The 15,823-nt window shown below is 38.8% G+C and overlaps 3 protein-coding genes across 4 annotated transcripts; all 3 read left to right on the forward strand.

The window, feature by feature from the left end:
* The first annotated feature begins 858 nt into the window (after positions 1–858).
* Positions 859–3,466, forward strand: LOC121752472 (adenylyl-sulfate kinase 3-like). Of its 2 annotated transcripts, none has more exons than XM_042147566.1 (7): positions 859–990; positions 1,588–1,732; positions 1,992–2,141; positions 2,573–2,688; positions 2,786–2,870; positions 3,031–3,087; positions 3,172–3,466. In XM_042147566.1, the coding sequence occupies exons 2-6, from the start codon at positions 1,609–1,611 to the stop codon at positions 3,057–3,059; spliced, it is 504 nt and encodes a 167-aa protein (XP_042003500.1). In that variant the 5' UTR covers positions 859–990; positions 1,588–1,608; the 3' UTR covers positions 3,060–3,087; positions 3,172–3,466. The 2 variants fall into 2 exon arrangements, with proteins under 2 accessions (XP_042003500.1, XP_042003499.1); XM_042147565.1 differs by having other exon boundaries at positions 3,041–3,087.
* A 71-nt stretch (positions 3,467–3,537) lies between these two features.
* Positions 3,538–6,899, forward strand: LOC121752471. The gene is made up of 12 exons (XM_042147564.1): positions 3,538–4,330; positions 4,406–4,474; positions 4,548–4,634; positions 4,733–4,831; positions 4,943–5,038; positions 5,153–5,218; positions 5,311–5,401; positions 5,514–5,581; positions 5,686–5,751; positions 6,224–6,274; positions 6,385–6,449; positions 6,641–6,899. Exons 1-12 carry the CDS (start codon positions 4,157–4,159, stop codon positions 6,714–6,716), a joined length of 1,008 nt encoding a protein of 335 aa, XP_042003498.1. The 5' UTR covers positions 3,538–4,156; the 3' UTR covers positions 6,717–6,899.
* Positions 6,900–11,344: 4,445 nt separating this feature from the next.
* Positions 11,345–12,705, forward strand: LOC121752680. Its single transcript, XM_042147787.1, has 3 exons — positions 11,345–11,942; positions 12,042–12,169; positions 12,229–12,705. Exons 1-3 carry the CDS (start codon positions 11,345–11,347, stop codon positions 12,703–12,705), a joined length of 1,203 nt encoding a protein of 400 aa, XP_042003721.1.
* The last annotated feature ends 3,118 nt before the right edge of the window (positions 12,706–15,823 follow it).

Consider the following 15,823-nt stretch of genomic DNA (forward strand, 5'->3'; position numbering starts at 1 on the left):
AAGAGTGGTGAAGATTATAGTACATTCAAGTCGTTGTTGGATCCAGCAACGCCGAAATATGCATGCCAAATCCATAAGCGGTAGTCGGCGACCGCCTCAAGGATAAGCATTGGGCAGTCGCCTTTGTGACCGCTCAAGTGTTGCCCCCTCCAAGCAGTCGGGCAATTCTTCCACCTCCAATGCATGCAGTCAATGCTGCCAAGCATTCCGGGAAAGCCATGGACTGATTCGTGAAGACGAAGCAACCGTTGGCAATCATCGGTGGTGGGTGCCCGGGAAAGCTGAACGAACGCCCTCGCAAAAATTCTTTAGACAAAGGCACGATGTTGTTCGTAGTATTCTTGTTCTTCGCGTTCCGCTTCCGCCATAGTATGGGTGAAATCCATTTGAGGTTTTGAATGAGGGATGAATGTGTTGATAGTTTGTATGAGAATTAAGAATGAGAGATGAATTGATGTGATAAATGGATGATAAATGTGTGTATTTATAGATGATTTTGGGGGGAAAAAAAAATAAAAAAAATTCAGAAAAAACGGGAAAAAACGGCCATATTTTTGGGATTTGGAAATTTTTTTTAATCATTTTATATAATTTTAAAACGATTTTTAAAATAAAAAAATAATTCAAAGGCAATGGCTATGCCGTTGCCCAATCATAAGTTGCCACGTCGCCTGCTCGCTGGCACGGCGCGAGCGCAGCGGCGGCGGTCCTCGTCCTCGCCTCTGGCACGGATGGCGGCCTTCACTCCCACCACCGTTGTGGATGCTCTAATATTTTAGAAGAATAATACTATTGGAAATTAGTTATATAGTGAGATGTCGCATTCAATGCTAAATTAAATATATTTTGAATGTTCAGCTCTGCAGTTTCAATTTGCATTCAACTTTCGAATTCAATACTCTGTTGCAATCGCAAATCAGTATTTTCCCTTCTCTTCGCCAAATACGTCCACATTCAAGCCCCAATTTCCCCCCTTTCTCATTCTTCAAGGTATCCAATTTCTTCATCCTGCTTCTAATATTTCACAATCTGACAATCCTGTTGGAGAACACAAGAAATGCCGCTTCTCTCTCTTTATGTTTGCCCAACTTTTATATGCTGTATTTTTCTTCTTCTGGATAATGCTAGTTCGATATATCTTCGAAAAATCAGGAGAAATTGAGCAAAAGCTTCAATTTTTGTTTCTTATATGTAGATCTTTGTTGGCGTTTGATTTGCAACTAACTTAATCTTATTCTATCACAAAATCAGGAGAAATTGAGCAAAGGCTTCAACTTTTATTTTGTTATATGTAGATCTTGGTTGGCGTTTGATTTGCGACTGATTTGCGACTAACTTAATATTCTTTTATCACAAATTTAGTTTTTTGGCCGTGTACGATTGATTAATGCTGTTACCAACATAAAGAATAGTGTATTGGAATCATTGTCGAGGTCTTTCTCAGTCATTAGCATAATGTCTCTATCAAACAGATGAAATTTAGGATCTTAAATTCAGCCTTTATAGCTGATATATTGATTTATTGTTCTGATCCTTTCTTCAACATTCTGTCGTTAAAGGAATCCTATTATCCATCTATCTTAACAGGATAAAGGAGTATTTTCCCTAATGTCTACCGTTGGCAATTCAACGAATATTTTCTGGCACGAATGCCCTGTTGGGAAGGTTGACAGGCAAAAACTGCTTAATCAACAGGGATGCGTTGTATGGATTACTGGTTTGAGTGGATCAGGTTTGTATTTGCAGATCTGTCCTACTCTCCTTGTGCTGTAGTTGCTATACACATCCATGCCGTGAGTTTTTACAATTTGTATATGCACAGCATCTTATTTTTTATGTGGTGTTACACGTCTCAACACTTTTAAGTTGATGGGATCATCATATATTGGAGCTAATGTAGTTTTTGTTTGCCACATAACCATTGTATTAACAAGACCATCCTTTTAATTGATCCTCAGATTTTGTCTAACTCTCTCTGATCATCTCTGCAGGTAAAAGCACCCTAGCATGCTCACTGGGTAGAACATTGCACTCTCGGGGGAAACTTTCATATGTTCTCGATGGGGACAACCTTAGGCATGGTCTAAACAAAAATCTTGGCTTCTCACCTGAGGACCGGACTGAAAATATACGCAGGGTTGGTAAGTAAACAGGCTCTTGATATTTGAAAGTACATCTCTTGTTTGTTTGTTTTTTGGCCTTTTGTTGGACTAAATACAAAATTATTCTATACACTCATACTCGTTGTAGACAACAATCTACTAGCCATTACTTTGAGGTAGTTGGTACATGGAACTAGTTAATGATTACAATATGAAGGCATCAATTTGCTATCTTGTGTTTAACGTGAGGTTAAGGCATTGAGCTACTGGATGGTTGGCCTGACCAATTATGATTGCCTCTTTTCAAACATTAGGTTGACCAAAAATGAGCGGCATTCTCATAAAGCTGACCATGGGCATAGTGACAGTTCATGAGACAACATTATCTTTACTATGCAGTACTCACTCCTCCACGAGGCTAATCTACTTGATTGTTTTTGCATAACAATAAGGTTTATTTTTGTCTCCAGGGGAAGTTGCAAAGCTCTTTGCTGATGCCGGATTAATCTGCATTGCTAGCTTGATATCTCCTTATTGTAAAGACCGTGATGCTTGTCGTGCATTATTGCCAGAAAACTTTTTTGAGGCAAGGCTTTGTTATGTTGCTTTATTCTCAAAGATCGCTCTTTTCTTATGCTTAGGAAAACTGAGATACATAATCTACCCAAAATACAAATTTACAGGTCTTCCTAAACATGCCTTTAGAGTTGTGTGAAGAAAGGGATCCCAAAGGTCTTTACAAGCTTGCACGAGCTGGGAAGATCAAAGGTATGTATTTATATGTGCCATTCAGGGTTGTTCTCTAGGTTGCCTATCTTCTATAATGTGTGAAACTTAGCAAAAGAAATATCAAGGTCAGGAATGCCTCATGCTTGAATGCTGTTTATTGTAATTTGAAAGTTGATCAAGTGGTATGAAGGGACTATAGAATGTTGCAGGGTTTACAGGAATAGATGATCCATATGAACCACCTTCGAATTGTGAGGTTTGTACTTTGACGGCTCTAAATCATACTGGACCTCCTTGTCAAGCCACTGCGACTGAAATTATTGTTGTGATGGTTGTGCAGATTGAGATAACCCAAAAGGATGGAATTTGCCCGACACCGAATGAGATGGCTGGGCAGGTGGTATCATACCTGGAAGACAAAGGATATCTTGAAGCTCAGTAACCATAAGAAATGTTTCATGATATGCTGATTATTGATGTTTAGATTAGATGATAATTATGATATTATAAATTGATTGCTCTGTTTCTTCGTTTTTCTTGGTCCTTCTTTTGAACATTACTAGTCCAACAATTTGTGTTGTATTGTATTTTTTATGAATATAAATATATAAAATGTGGCATGAATATCTTGGATATTTTGATTGAAAATTGCAACAAGGTGGTCCCAGTAAATAAAGGAGTATTTTCCTGGTGGATGGTGCATTAATTTCGGAATGTTGCTTCATACAAAATGCCAAAGTTGAGATACTTGGATAAGCATTGACCAGCTATGGTGTTGAACACCGCACTGGTGGTGGGGGCGGCGGAGCTGTCGGCCGAGGTGTGTCAATGCTTAGCCTGCTTCCCGCAGCGGCTGAGCGGTGGTGATGTCCTCCGCCTCCTTTTCTGGTGCCCCTTTGGCCAGCTCCGCCGCATCGCTGCCTTGTTCTGCTTTCCCCCGCCCCACCACCGAGACGACGATGACAGCGACGACTTTCTTTATTGATTCTTGATGAAGGCATCTCAGATATGTTGGGATTGCTGTAGTGTAGGCTGTAGCTTAAGCTCCTTCATTTTCTCTTTTACTATCTTTTTGTTTGGTGTTGAAGTTTCAAGTCTTGACCTCTGTGTTTAAGGCATGTGTCCAATGAAAATGAGAAGAATCATGAAATGCATTCTTTTTTTAAAAATATTTTGTTTACTTTCACAGAGACTAGTACTTCTATTTATTTTTATTTTTATCAATATACAGTAAATTAGATGAGTAGTTAAATAATTTTATATTACGAGAGTTTATAATGAAAGGCGTAGCATTTTGAGGGAAGGAAGACACGAGAAAGAAGAAGATGACGAGTGTCGCCGCGTCTCTATCGCATCGTATCCCTCGTTTCACTCCTTCCTTTCCTTCTTTCTCTTCACGCTTAGTCGGTGTTAAGATTAACAACAACAAAAATGGGGGCAATTATCCTTCACTCTTCCCCTCATTCAAATCTCAAACACGCATGGCTTCCAGCAATCAGGTATTGAACCTTTTCCTCTATTTCTTCGATCGCTCGTTTTTTTTTGGTTTTTCAATTTTCAATTCTATGTGACAGAGTGCTTCGACTGCCGCCGATGTCAACAACCCCCAACTTAATGTCTTCCAACTCATCCAAGCTCATCAGGTTCAATTTTTCACTCTGTGCGTTGATGGATTGAATATGAATTTGAATTTGTAATTTTTGTTTTGGTTGTTAGGAAAAAACTGCTAGGCTGCCTCCTATAGAGGAAATTAAGACACTTCTCAGTTACAGCTTGCGCGGAGTCCTTTCTACATTCTCTCTGGTTAATTTTAATCACATCAATATTCGCATGATAAAAATTAAATAGAAATTCAAATTTAACTGTGGAAGATCTTTTCCTATTTCCCTGGTCTCTTGTAGAAGTATGAGGGCTATCCATCAGGTTCGATGGTGGACTTTGCTTGTGATGCTTATGGATCTCCAATATTAGCAGTTAGCAGTTTGGCAGTTCATACCAAGGTTCGTAATCATCTGTAGCAACTTATAATTTGATTGCTTTTAGAGCTGTTATTCTCTTTCACCTTGAGTCTATTGGCAAGCTTTACTGTAAAGACATTTTAAACTATGCAGGACCTTTTAGCAACTCCCCAGTGCTCATTGCTTGTCTCTAAGGATCCCGAGGATAGGACAGACCTAGTTATCGTAGTGCACGGTGATGCCCTCCCTGTAAGGCCATAGATTTGAGTTTTTCCTCTTTAAGCAGTTACAGTTTGTTTCCATTGCCAGTTTCATTTTATCTGACAAATTTGTCTGACCTGCAGACTTGTGTTATCGATGCAGGTTGCTGAAAGTGAAACGGAAGCTATTCGTAGTGCATATTTGGCTAGACATCCAGAGGCTTTCTGGGTAAGGCTGGCTAAACGTTTTGCGTCATTTAACACCCTAAAGCTGGCAGCACTTTGATATTCTTTTAAAAATTGTCACAAATTTTTATGAAGGTCGACTTTGGTGACTTCCAATTTCTGCGGATTGAACCTAAAGTTGTTACATATGTGTCAGGAGTTGCAACAGCTTTATTAGGATCAGGAGGTTCGTTCAGCTAAAGCTTGACATCAAAAATTTTGAGCTTTTCATACAAAGATTTGTGGCATACTTCAATTTAGTGCTGAATGATTGACTTCTGCTATGTGAGTACTTGCAGAATTCAGCAAGGAGGAATTTAGAACTGCAAAAGTGGATCCTGTGTACCAATTCTCAAAGCCTATAACGGTATTATGACCAGCCATATCAGCAGTAGTTCATTTTAATAAGTCATTCTTTGGTTGGGCCTGGGATCTTCTCTGAACTCTGCTAGATTTGAATATTTGTTGCAGTCCCACATGAATAAAGATCATGCGGATGAGACAAAGCTGATAGTCCAGCATTTTACTTCTGTCCCGGTAATACTGCAATATTTCTCTTTGGTGTTCTTTCAGCAATAACCGGAAACAAGATTCCCTTTAATGTCAGAATTGGAATTCAACTTGTTTAATAAAGTTGGCTTGCATTATTTTGAACTAGAAACTAGAAAGAGAATGTAAACTTGCTCTTGTGACTTTCTTTTTACTGTATTATCTTTCTCAGCCAAAGTGTGTTATTACTGAGTAGAAAATGTGACAGTGGATCTCAGTTATTCTGTTCGTTATACTGCTTTTGCATTTGATCGTTCCCAAGTTGTAGGAGCAACCTGTGTGTTATGCACATATTATGATTTAATAGGATTCATTAAGGTTTAGTTATTGTTCGAGTGTGTTGGTGCAACCTATGTATTGTGCATGTATTATGATTTATTAGGAATTCCATCATCACATGTTTGATACGTTTCGTTATTATCCTGAGAATATGTAACTTAGAAAATAGTCCATTTTTCAGGTGGAGTTTGCAGACATGTTGGACATAGACAGTCTGGGTTTCAACGTGAAGGTTGAATTTGCACATTAGATTGTTCTCTCATGCCCTTTTACTCTAAAGAAGCTATCTTCGCTATTCTTTATTCATAATAGAGTTTCTAAATGTACTAATCTCCTGTGAAGGCTGGCTGTCAAGGCAACATTTTCAAGCTCCGAATTCCTTTCACAATGCGTGCTACAGACAGAAAGTGAGTACACAAGTTTCATTAATTGGTTTAAATACTGCTTACTATTATTACATTGTGGATTCTAGCATCTAGATTAAGATGACAAGTGATCATTGTTTAAATCAGGAGGCTAGTATTCGTCCCCAATTTGATTTATTGTGACATACTGTCATATAATACCGTGTTATTGTTTTTGTGGACTACTATTGTAGGGATGTGAAGACACTAATAGTAGAAATGCTTCAGGCTGCCAGAAATCAGGCTCAGCCCCCCTCTTCCGCTGCTTGATCGCTGCATGGGGGGTCGGATACAAGGTGGGATATGCACAAATGAATTTTGTTCTTCCAAACTTATGTCTAAATACAAAAAGTGTAATTTTGCCCCCCTTTTTAAAAAAAAAATCTTAGCTTTTCTTTTGACTCCAACTTCATTATATTGTTAATTCATCAATAATTTACTCCAATTTAACAATTTTCATGGTTTCCCCTGGTCTATTAACACCATTCCGCCGTTATCAAGTAAATTAGCTATATGCGAAACATGTTACGTTACTAGGGGAGCTGAAACTGAAGATAAAAACATACAGACATACAGTTGTTTGATTTAGGAGGCCTATCAATGTTACGACCTCCTATCACGGTTATGGTTTTGTTATCGGCCGACGGTCTGGTTTGGTTTGGGCATTACTACCCCACACCGCGGCGTTTGTTGAGGCTGACAATAACTTTATATTATTGTGTTCGATTCTACATGTGTCATTTTTTAAATTCATCATTTTCAATAGAAATGGTGCGACGGCAGATTCTGGCAACAAGAAAAGGAAAAGTAGTGCAATGGCATGCTGAAACAAATGATACATGCTTGCCAGATTCATATCCCAAAAATATTCAAACGCACAAAGCCACAAACCATATGGGTTATAAATTACTACTATTGATATATTATAGCTCAATAATATCTAACTAGAGTTTAACAATATCTATAAAATTCAGAATCACAATTAAAGTTAATTAGAAAAAAATACATTAAATGTACGTCTAAATCACTAAATGCATTAGAATATGCCATAAATTTACTGGTAAAAGTATTTATATTGTCACTAATACCTAAGTAACAACTAATAATCTCAGGTTTAGTCGTTAGCTACGATGATATAACTATGAATTATTTCTCTACAAGACCAACTGGCTAAACGGGTGACTCGGACAATTCAAGTTTTAAGTTTGTTTTACAATATCAATGTTATATCCTCGACTCCTCGTGGTTGTTATAAAAAAAGATAAATAAACAACAAATGACCAATAATCAAATGATTAAATTTGGAATCAAAACTATTTCTACATCACGAATCATTTATTAAAACAACAATTCACAACTAATTATTGATGATAATTAATTAAAATAAAAAAAATAAAAAAGGGGTTAATTCCTTTTATGTTACTGTAGTAAACTAATTATTGATAATAAAATCTATTTTTGCCATCTTTACAAAAATTATTTTATTGGCTAATCCACTATTTTTTCTAATCTATCTGATCAAAGACTATACTCCTATATATATATATATATCTTGTAACATGTCACAGACACACCACCATGGCTGAACAAAGTGATCAGAGCACAGTAGAAAATGATGGCAACCCCTCAACCGTAGAAAGTGAATATAGCCAAACCCAACCCGTAATCGAGACCATCTCGTCATCTTCCGATACAGGTCTATGGGCAACCATCGCCCTAATCGGCGCCGTACTAACAACCCTCACCGCCTTCGCCGCCTTCCTCATCCAGCAAAGCTTCCACCTCCCCGGCCCCCGCTGCTCCATCCAACAGCTCTACGTCCCGGCGCTCGACACCTCCGCGCCGCCTCAAAACACCTCCGCCGCCAACCCCTTCCTCTTCTTCGTCCTCGACCTCAAAAACAACCTGCAGATCCGCAGCATATCCTACGGCGCCGTGACGCTCACCTTCTTCTACGGCCGCAAGGCGGTCGGTAGCTACGTGGTCCCCGGGTTCTACCAGGGGCGGAACAAGGCGGCGCGGAGGCGGGACGTGGTGGAGACGCGCGGCGTGCCGTGGGAGGACGCGGCGCGGGCGGTGGCGGGAGGGGGCACGGCGGGGTTCCGGGTGGAGCTGGCGGTGCGGCCGAGGTTCAAGATATTGTTTTGGTATTCGAAGGAGAAGGTGGTGAGGGTGGTGGCGGAGGTGGCGGTGGATGGGTCTGGGTTGAAAGCTGGGAGAGATGATGATGTTGTGATGCATAGGGTTCAAGATTCTGGGGCTATGGGGAGTGGGGTTAGGGTTCTGCTTTTGTTTTTTTATGTTTTGCTTGTTCATTGTTTGATACATTGATCTTGCACTATACTCACTCGGTTCGGCAATAGGAGTTTTTTTTATGTCATTTTATTTTTACTATAAATGGTAAGTATTTTCAGTCGTCTTCTCATTTCGGCCGGTCCTTCAGAGACTATCAAATCCTCCATTTCCGCCCACTTCATCGACCCAACATTATGCATCTTCTTCTTCAAATTTTTTTTTCCTCAGAGGACATCTGTAGATTTTTCCGGCCAACTTTTAGGACATTATGCCATCTCTACGACCGTCGGGGGATCGATAGCCCCTTAGATATATGCTACCTCTCATAGTCACCTCTAGTAGAAAAAATTTAGTCATGCACCAACACAATTACTTCATTGTTAAAGTTATATTTCATTGATGACTAGCTCCAATCCACACTCATATTTTAAATTTTAAATCACACATTTGTAAATTATAGTACTTATATTTGTACTTTAGATATTGACAACTGACCCATCCTACTATTCGATTAAACCTATACCGATTAATTCTTTTATTCTCTAAACTTTTTCTTTGCTCCCTATCTTTTGAACTTGAGGAAAAGTGATTCTGGGTTTTCTAATTGTCAGTTCTGACACGGATAAAGAACAAAAATAAATTTAAATACCAATAATCTAAAAAGTGATTAATAAAACTAAAAATGGAATAGAAGTTAATAAGTACTCCTATAAATAACTAAAATGTATAATTTATAAAACAGAAATACAATCTGAAAAGCTATCGGAATATATAAAGAATTATAAATAAGTACTAGTATTAAATTAACAAAAAAATGAGTATTAAAATAAAAAGAAATAATTTTTAAAAACTTTAAGAATATAATTATATTTAAATTAGTTTCAAAGCTAGGTTAATAGTTATAATTATAACCTAAATCAATATCAATTTGAAACACAATGATATACCAAGAGACATTCGGTGTTATCAAAGAAGTGCTTTATATATGCCACTTTAGTTTTGTCCGAAATCAATGTGGGACAAAAAAATCATCTCATGACTCATGAACTGAAACATAACACATAATTCGGCATTCTAACAAGAAAAGTCGACATATATTTCAAAAACAGAAAATATTCAAGTTACAAATTGCACAAATCACTGTTGCTATTTAAATCCCCTCTCGTTTAAATGTTGAAAATCTCATTCAAATACGCATCCCATGTTCATAATTCCTAAGCAAAGAATTCCCTCTTCTCATAGCTATAAGAGGGAAAGTTAAATCCCAAATCCTCAATAGTACTGAGCAGCAATACGTAGTAGAATCATCATTATTTCATCCGTCTCCGGTGATTATATACACCGGAGCGGATTGGTCGTCACACCTTTGTGACGCTCACCTTCCAATATGGCCGCAAGGCCTTCGGCAGCTACATGATCCCCGGGTTATACTAGGGGCGGAAGATGGCGCGAGACGAGGCACCATGAAGAAAAGAAGAAAATAAAATTTATGAGTATATTATTTCATTCGTCACATAAATAGGGGGCACTGTGAAACTGGTTAATACTAGAAGTTAGGTATTGTAATTTATAAGCATGTGTCAGGCACGTAAATAATGGTGGATATGTGTATTTCTTTTGTAAATATATAAGTAAAATTAGGTGTAATTAAAGGAATTGTGCATGAAATTAAAATGAATAGTTAAGAAGTGTGAATTATAATAGTGTTTGTCAAGTCCAAAGATAATAAACCAACGATCTGAACCGTAGCTAGACTGAGCTGGTCTATGTTCGTTTTTTTGTAAAACGTTGACCATGTTTTGGGCCAAACCGTAAACACAATCTGAATATATTTGTAATCTTTTATACCAACTTTATTAAATAAAATTAACTTTAAAAAATTCAGACAGAAACCAACGAATGCCAATTTTCAACCGGAATCAAGGGCAAATCTAGGAAATTATCTTGAGAGGCAAAATATATATGGAAAATTATGAGAATTTTGGGGACATTTGGTGAATAGATTAAAAATAAATAAATTTTATAGTGATTTATATATTATAGTAGTATAGTACTACCTCCGTCCCCCAAAATTCGTCCCGGTTTGATCGGGCATGGATTTTAAGAAATTGTTTGACTTTGTATTATATGAAGGAGTGTAGTGGAGTTTGGGTCCCACATGGATGCTATTCTTTTATTCTTGTTTAAATGAGGTGTAAAGGGTGTAATTAAAATTTTTTCATCCAATTTTTTTATGATTAATATGTATACTTAACAAATTGGTTGTAATTAAAAATTTTATGCGAAAATGACTACAAAATTGATTAACTACAGTGGTTGAAAAGTGCAAAAAAAATTCAATGTATGAGTACACAACATAAAAATTGCCTATGCATTTCCAAATTTAGGGGCTATCACCCTAAGCCATACATTTTGAGAGGGAATTCCCCAACTACCTACTACACTTAGGAGGGAAATCAATTGAAACTAATGGAGGGAACCCCATTTCATACACACAACAATTGAGGGAAATTCAAGCTAAACCTATTTGTAAAAGGACTAGCTCTAACTACAACATGAGATTTTTAGAACTAGTGCCCTCAGAAAAATTTCATCACTGGGCTATGGAGGAGGAGCCTGCTGGAAGAGACTCACGCATAATACCAAGCACCACAAAAAATCTGCTAGCTCAAAGTCTGCTACAATCGAGCCAGGCAGGAGAAGTGCCATATGGAGCTATTCAAAAGGCAGCAACAGAGTTTGGAGTATGCAGGAAGACAACCCAAAGATTATGGGCAGAAGCAAAACTCCAAATTCAGAGTGGAGTACCTGTCAACATAAGAGGCAGAGTTAAGGGTTACGAGCACAAAGACAAATTCCAGCTTGATGCTGGCAAGGTAAGAGATTTGTCAGTTCTTGAGAGATCTAACATCCGTAAGCTTGCTTCTAAACTTGATGTAAGCAAGAGCACAATTGGTAGGTTTGTGAAAGAACATCATCTCAGGCCACACACAAATGCCATAAAGCCTCTACTTACTGCCTCAAACAAAGTTGCCAGAATGAGATGGGGTCTAAGCCATATTCAACCACTCATAGTCAATGGTATGCAGAAATATCACACAATGCACAATGTAGTGCACATAGACGAAAAATGGTTTTACATGACTAAGACTTCAGATAGATACTACCTGCTGCCAGATGAGATTGAGCCATATAGATCATGTAAGTCAAAGCGGTTCTTCACAAAGGTGATGTTTATGTGTGTTGTGTGTAGACCACATTTTGCAGAAAATGGAGAAGTGCTTTTTGATGGAAAAATAGGTATTTTTCCATTCACAACTATGGAGCCAGCAAAGAGGAAATCCAAGAACAGACCAAGAGGGACTATGGAGACAAAGCCCATTCAATCAGTGAACAAGGAAGTGATGAGAGAATGCCTAATTCAGAAGGTACACTTTTTGTTTTCCTTATGTATACAATCACATAGTAACAGATCGTATATGTGTAGATCATACCAGCAATCAAGGCAAAATGGCCAGAGAATATAAGCAAAGAGATATTCATTCAACAAGACAATGCCAAGCCTCATATACACCACAATGATGCTGAATTTCTGTCAGTTGCTTCCACAGATGGGTTCAAGTTCCATATCAGGTGCCAACCACCACAATCCCCAGATTGCAATGTGTTGGATTTGGGATATTTTAGAGCAATCCAATCTCTACAGGATGATAAAGTGGCTAAGGGAGTGGATGACTTGTTGAGGAATGTGCATAGCTCATTTGATGAGCTTAGCCCATACACACTCAACAATGTTTTCCTTACTCTACAAGGTTGTCTAACTGAGATACTTAAGGTGCAGGGGGGAAATGGCTACAAAACTCCACACATGAATAAAGAGAGGTTAACAAGGATGGAGACACTGCCAGATACATTAGAGGTTGAAGAAGGAATTGTGAAGACTGTTGTGGCATACCTCCAATAGCCAGAACATGATGTGAGTACAAATTATGACATCTCAAGTGTCACAGAAGCTGTAGGCTTCTAGTTCAGCATGTAGGAATCATACCTTTTGTCAGTTGGTTGTGTAAGTCTCAGAATTAGGTGTGGCTTATGTTATTCAACTGTTTTTGTCATTTTGTAAAGCCTCCAAACCTATGTAGGTGGCTTCTAAAATCCTAATCCCTCAGAAAAATTTCGTCATAGGGCAGCCTCCAAACCTGTATAGGGGTGGCTTCCAAGGGTGCCTATCTCACATAACAACCTCCTAACCATGTACAAGGGTGACTTGTAATGTGAAAGTATTTCCATCATGAATTTGTATGGTTTTTTAAGCATAATCCCTTAGATAGCATGTTTAAATCATGGACAAATAAGCCTCCTAACCTAAGAACAGGGGTGGCTTATTAATAAGAACAACTCAGCAACAAGCAACACACACATAATCATCACAGGGAACACACCAGTATCAGCAAACCATACAAAATCATCACAGGGAATACTTCAGACACAATAAACCATACAAAAGCCTCATAGGGAACAAGTCAATATGAGCAACACAAGCATCATAAGCATTTATCACAACCACAACAGCAAGATAAAACAACAACCAAAGCCTCCAATCCCACATCAGCCAAACCTATCCACACCCATAGACTACAGATCAACAACAACCGTGGCATCCAACCCCACAGCCTCCAAACCGATCCACACCCACAACCTCCAGTGTAAACAACAACCAGAAACCATAAATCCACACAAACCCCCAGCCCCATCAACACCCATAGCCTCCAGATTAAACAACCACCAGAAACCCTAAATCAACTCAAACCCCCCCAGCCTCCAAACCCATCTACACCCACAGCTTCCAGATTAAACACCCACCACATACCCTAAATCAATCCAAACCCCCAGCCTCCAAACACATCCACACCCACAGGCTCCAACCCATCGAACAACCACAACCTCTAAACACAAATTATCCAAACCCGAAAGATAGGAATTTGAGGGACAACATACTTAGATTAGATCCAAAAACCCAGGCAGCAAGATCGCAAACATTTCCCTCTCGGCAGCCGAATACACGGTGGGGGAAGCTTGAGGTAAGTTGACAGAGTTGGATGGTGGTGGTGGACCGTAGTAGGGGGTGGCTGGGGGTGGTGGACCGTAGTAAAGGGTGGCTGATGGCGGTGGTGAACCGTAGTATGGGCTTTCAGAGCCAAAGTACTCAAACATCTCAGATAGGGGGAGGTTTTCAGGTTCCATTTCGGGGACAACGGTGTCAGTAAAGGTTCCGACATGATAGGGGGCGACGATGGAGGGGGGTATGACGGCCATAGATGCTCTGGTGTGTCTGGGACGACGAGGTCGTCCAGATCGTCGGACGACAAACAAGGCCAGGAGTCGGGATCTCCAGCCATCCCACAAAATTAGGGTTTCTGTGCGAATATTGGACGGAGGCGAAGGGGCGACAAAATTAGGGTTTTCGGTCGGTGATATATGAGGTTGATGGTGGCTGAAATCAAATCGTGGAGGGAGGAGTTGCTCCACGACCTAGGGTTTCAGTGGAGTGAAGGAGGCGGTGGGTTGATGGGGGGATGGATTTCGCCCATTTAAATGAGGGAGGCGATGGAGGAAGGGGAGGCGTTTAATGGAGAAGGTGTGCGGGTGGTTGAATGGCATTGGTGGAGGCGGTGGGTGGTTGAATGGCATTGAAGGAGGCGGTGGGTTGTTGCACAGCATTGAAGGAGGCGGTGGGTGTGTGGAGGGAGGCGAAAGGACGGAGTAGCATTGAAGGAGGCGGTGGGTGTGTGGAGGGAGGCGAAAGGATGGAGTGAATAGGCATTGACCGATTGAGAATGAGATGGGGTCAAAGTGTAAATACCATGAATGTGGCGGGGTATTTTCAATGTCCATTTTTAGTAAGTTTGAAGTGGGACAAATTTTCAGGGACCGATCGAAATGGCAAACTGGAACAAATTTTCAGAGACGGAGGTAGTATATGAGAAAAATTGAAGAGGGGTTAGCTCCGCTCGGAGCAAAGGTGGCTCTATTCCCGACATGAACCAACGGCCGGCTCAACAGCTGGGACCTTCCATGGCTGATTCTGGAATCGTTACTGAATTTGAGAGAGAGACATGACAAGGTGTATTTTATTTCGTGTACATTATTTTGTGGAATCGAGAGAGTAACAGTGCAAATTTTTTTGATATCATCATATGCCAATCTATTAGGAGTATCAACCAATAATAGATTTGACGACATCCGTTGACATTGAAAATAGAAACACGCTCCACATTATTCAAAAATATAGTACTTGGTCAAAATAATTAATTTAGTATAATTAGGTAGGAAATAAAAATACACTACTTTAATTTGTGAACATGGGAATTTAAGTAAACCATAAATCCAGGTATTAGGTAGAGATGGGCTGGTTAGGAAGAAGTCAATCAAGAATACTACTCCATTAATTAATCACTCACTAGAGTACATATACTGGTAGCTTTTCCCATCTAACCACTCTCAAAAATATATGTATACTACTAGTACTCCTATGTTTCCTTCCAAAACTAATATGGAAACATATATTCAAGGCTGGATATTTTTTAAATATTCCCGAGCTAGCTGTTAGTAATCCACTGTTAAATTGTAATACTATTTCATTATTTTATTATTTGCTAAATATTTCTACCGAATTTTATTGTCATATCCTCGAACTGAACCGGTTGGTAAAACCTTTGTGAGTTATCATTTGTAAGAATAAATTTGAAATAATTATTATGTCCCGTAATTTAAAATTAGCTTATTGTTATCATTAATCAAGGTTATAAAGAACAATACCTCTTGTATTTCACATGAATCGAATTATAGTATTAAGTGTTCACACACGCTAGTATTAAAATTCCTATCCATTAAAAAAATTTATAAGACCATATTGTTTGGACTACAAAACCTAAAAGTGGACCAAGAACCTACCTAGAAATTATGTTATTTACCATAGTCCAAAATAAATAAAAAAATCCAAAGTCTCTATCCATCATGTTAATATAAATAGGAGACTTGAGATTTCAAACATACTACATCCCAACCTAAATTAAGCACAA

Source organism: Salvia splendens, chromosome 10, assembly GCF_004379255.2.
Source record: "Salvia splendens isolate huo1 chromosome 10, SspV2, whole genome shotgun sequence".
NCBI lineage: Eukaryota > Viridiplantae > Streptophyta > Magnoliopsida > Lamiales > Lamiaceae > Salvia > Salvia splendens.

Bases quoted from the DNA above. Each gene is read 5' to 3' on its own strand.
- LOC121752472 (XM_042147565.1), top strand. From the start codon at position 1,609: ATGTCTACCGTTGGCAATTCAACGAATATTTTCTGGCACGAATGCCCT. The intron at 1,733-1,991 runs GTTTGTATTTGC...TCATCTCTGCAG, and splicing joins TACTGGTTTGAGTGGATCAG to GTAAAAGCACCCTAGCATGC. The intron at 2,142-2,572 runs GTAAGTAAACAG...TTTTGTCTCCAG, and splicing joins TGAAAATATACGCAGGGTTG to GGGAAGTTGCAAAGCTCTTT.
- LOC121752471 (XM_042147564.1), top strand. From the start codon at position 4,157: ATGACGAGTGTCGCCGCGTCTCTATCGCATCGTATCCCTCGTTTCACT. The intron at 5,039-5,152 runs GTAAGGCCATAG...TTATCGATGCAG, and splicing joins TGCACGGTGATGCCCTCCCT to GTTGCTGAAAGTGAAACGGA. The intron at 5,582-5,685 runs GTATTATGACCA...TATTTGTTGCAG, and splicing joins AATTCTCAAAGCCTATAACG to TCCCACATGAATAAAGATCA.
- LOC121752680 (XM_042147787.1), top strand. From the start codon at position 11,345: ATGGAGGAGGAGCCTGCTGGAAGAGACTCACGCATAATACCAAGCACC. The intron at 11,943-12,041 runs GTAAGTCAAAGC...ATGGAAAAATAG, and splicing joins GATTGAGCCATATAGATCAT to GTATTTTTCCATTCACAACT. The intron at 12,170-12,228 runs GTACACTTTTTG...GTATATGTGTAG, and splicing joins GAGAATGCCTAATTCAGAAG to ATCATACCAGCAATCAAGGC.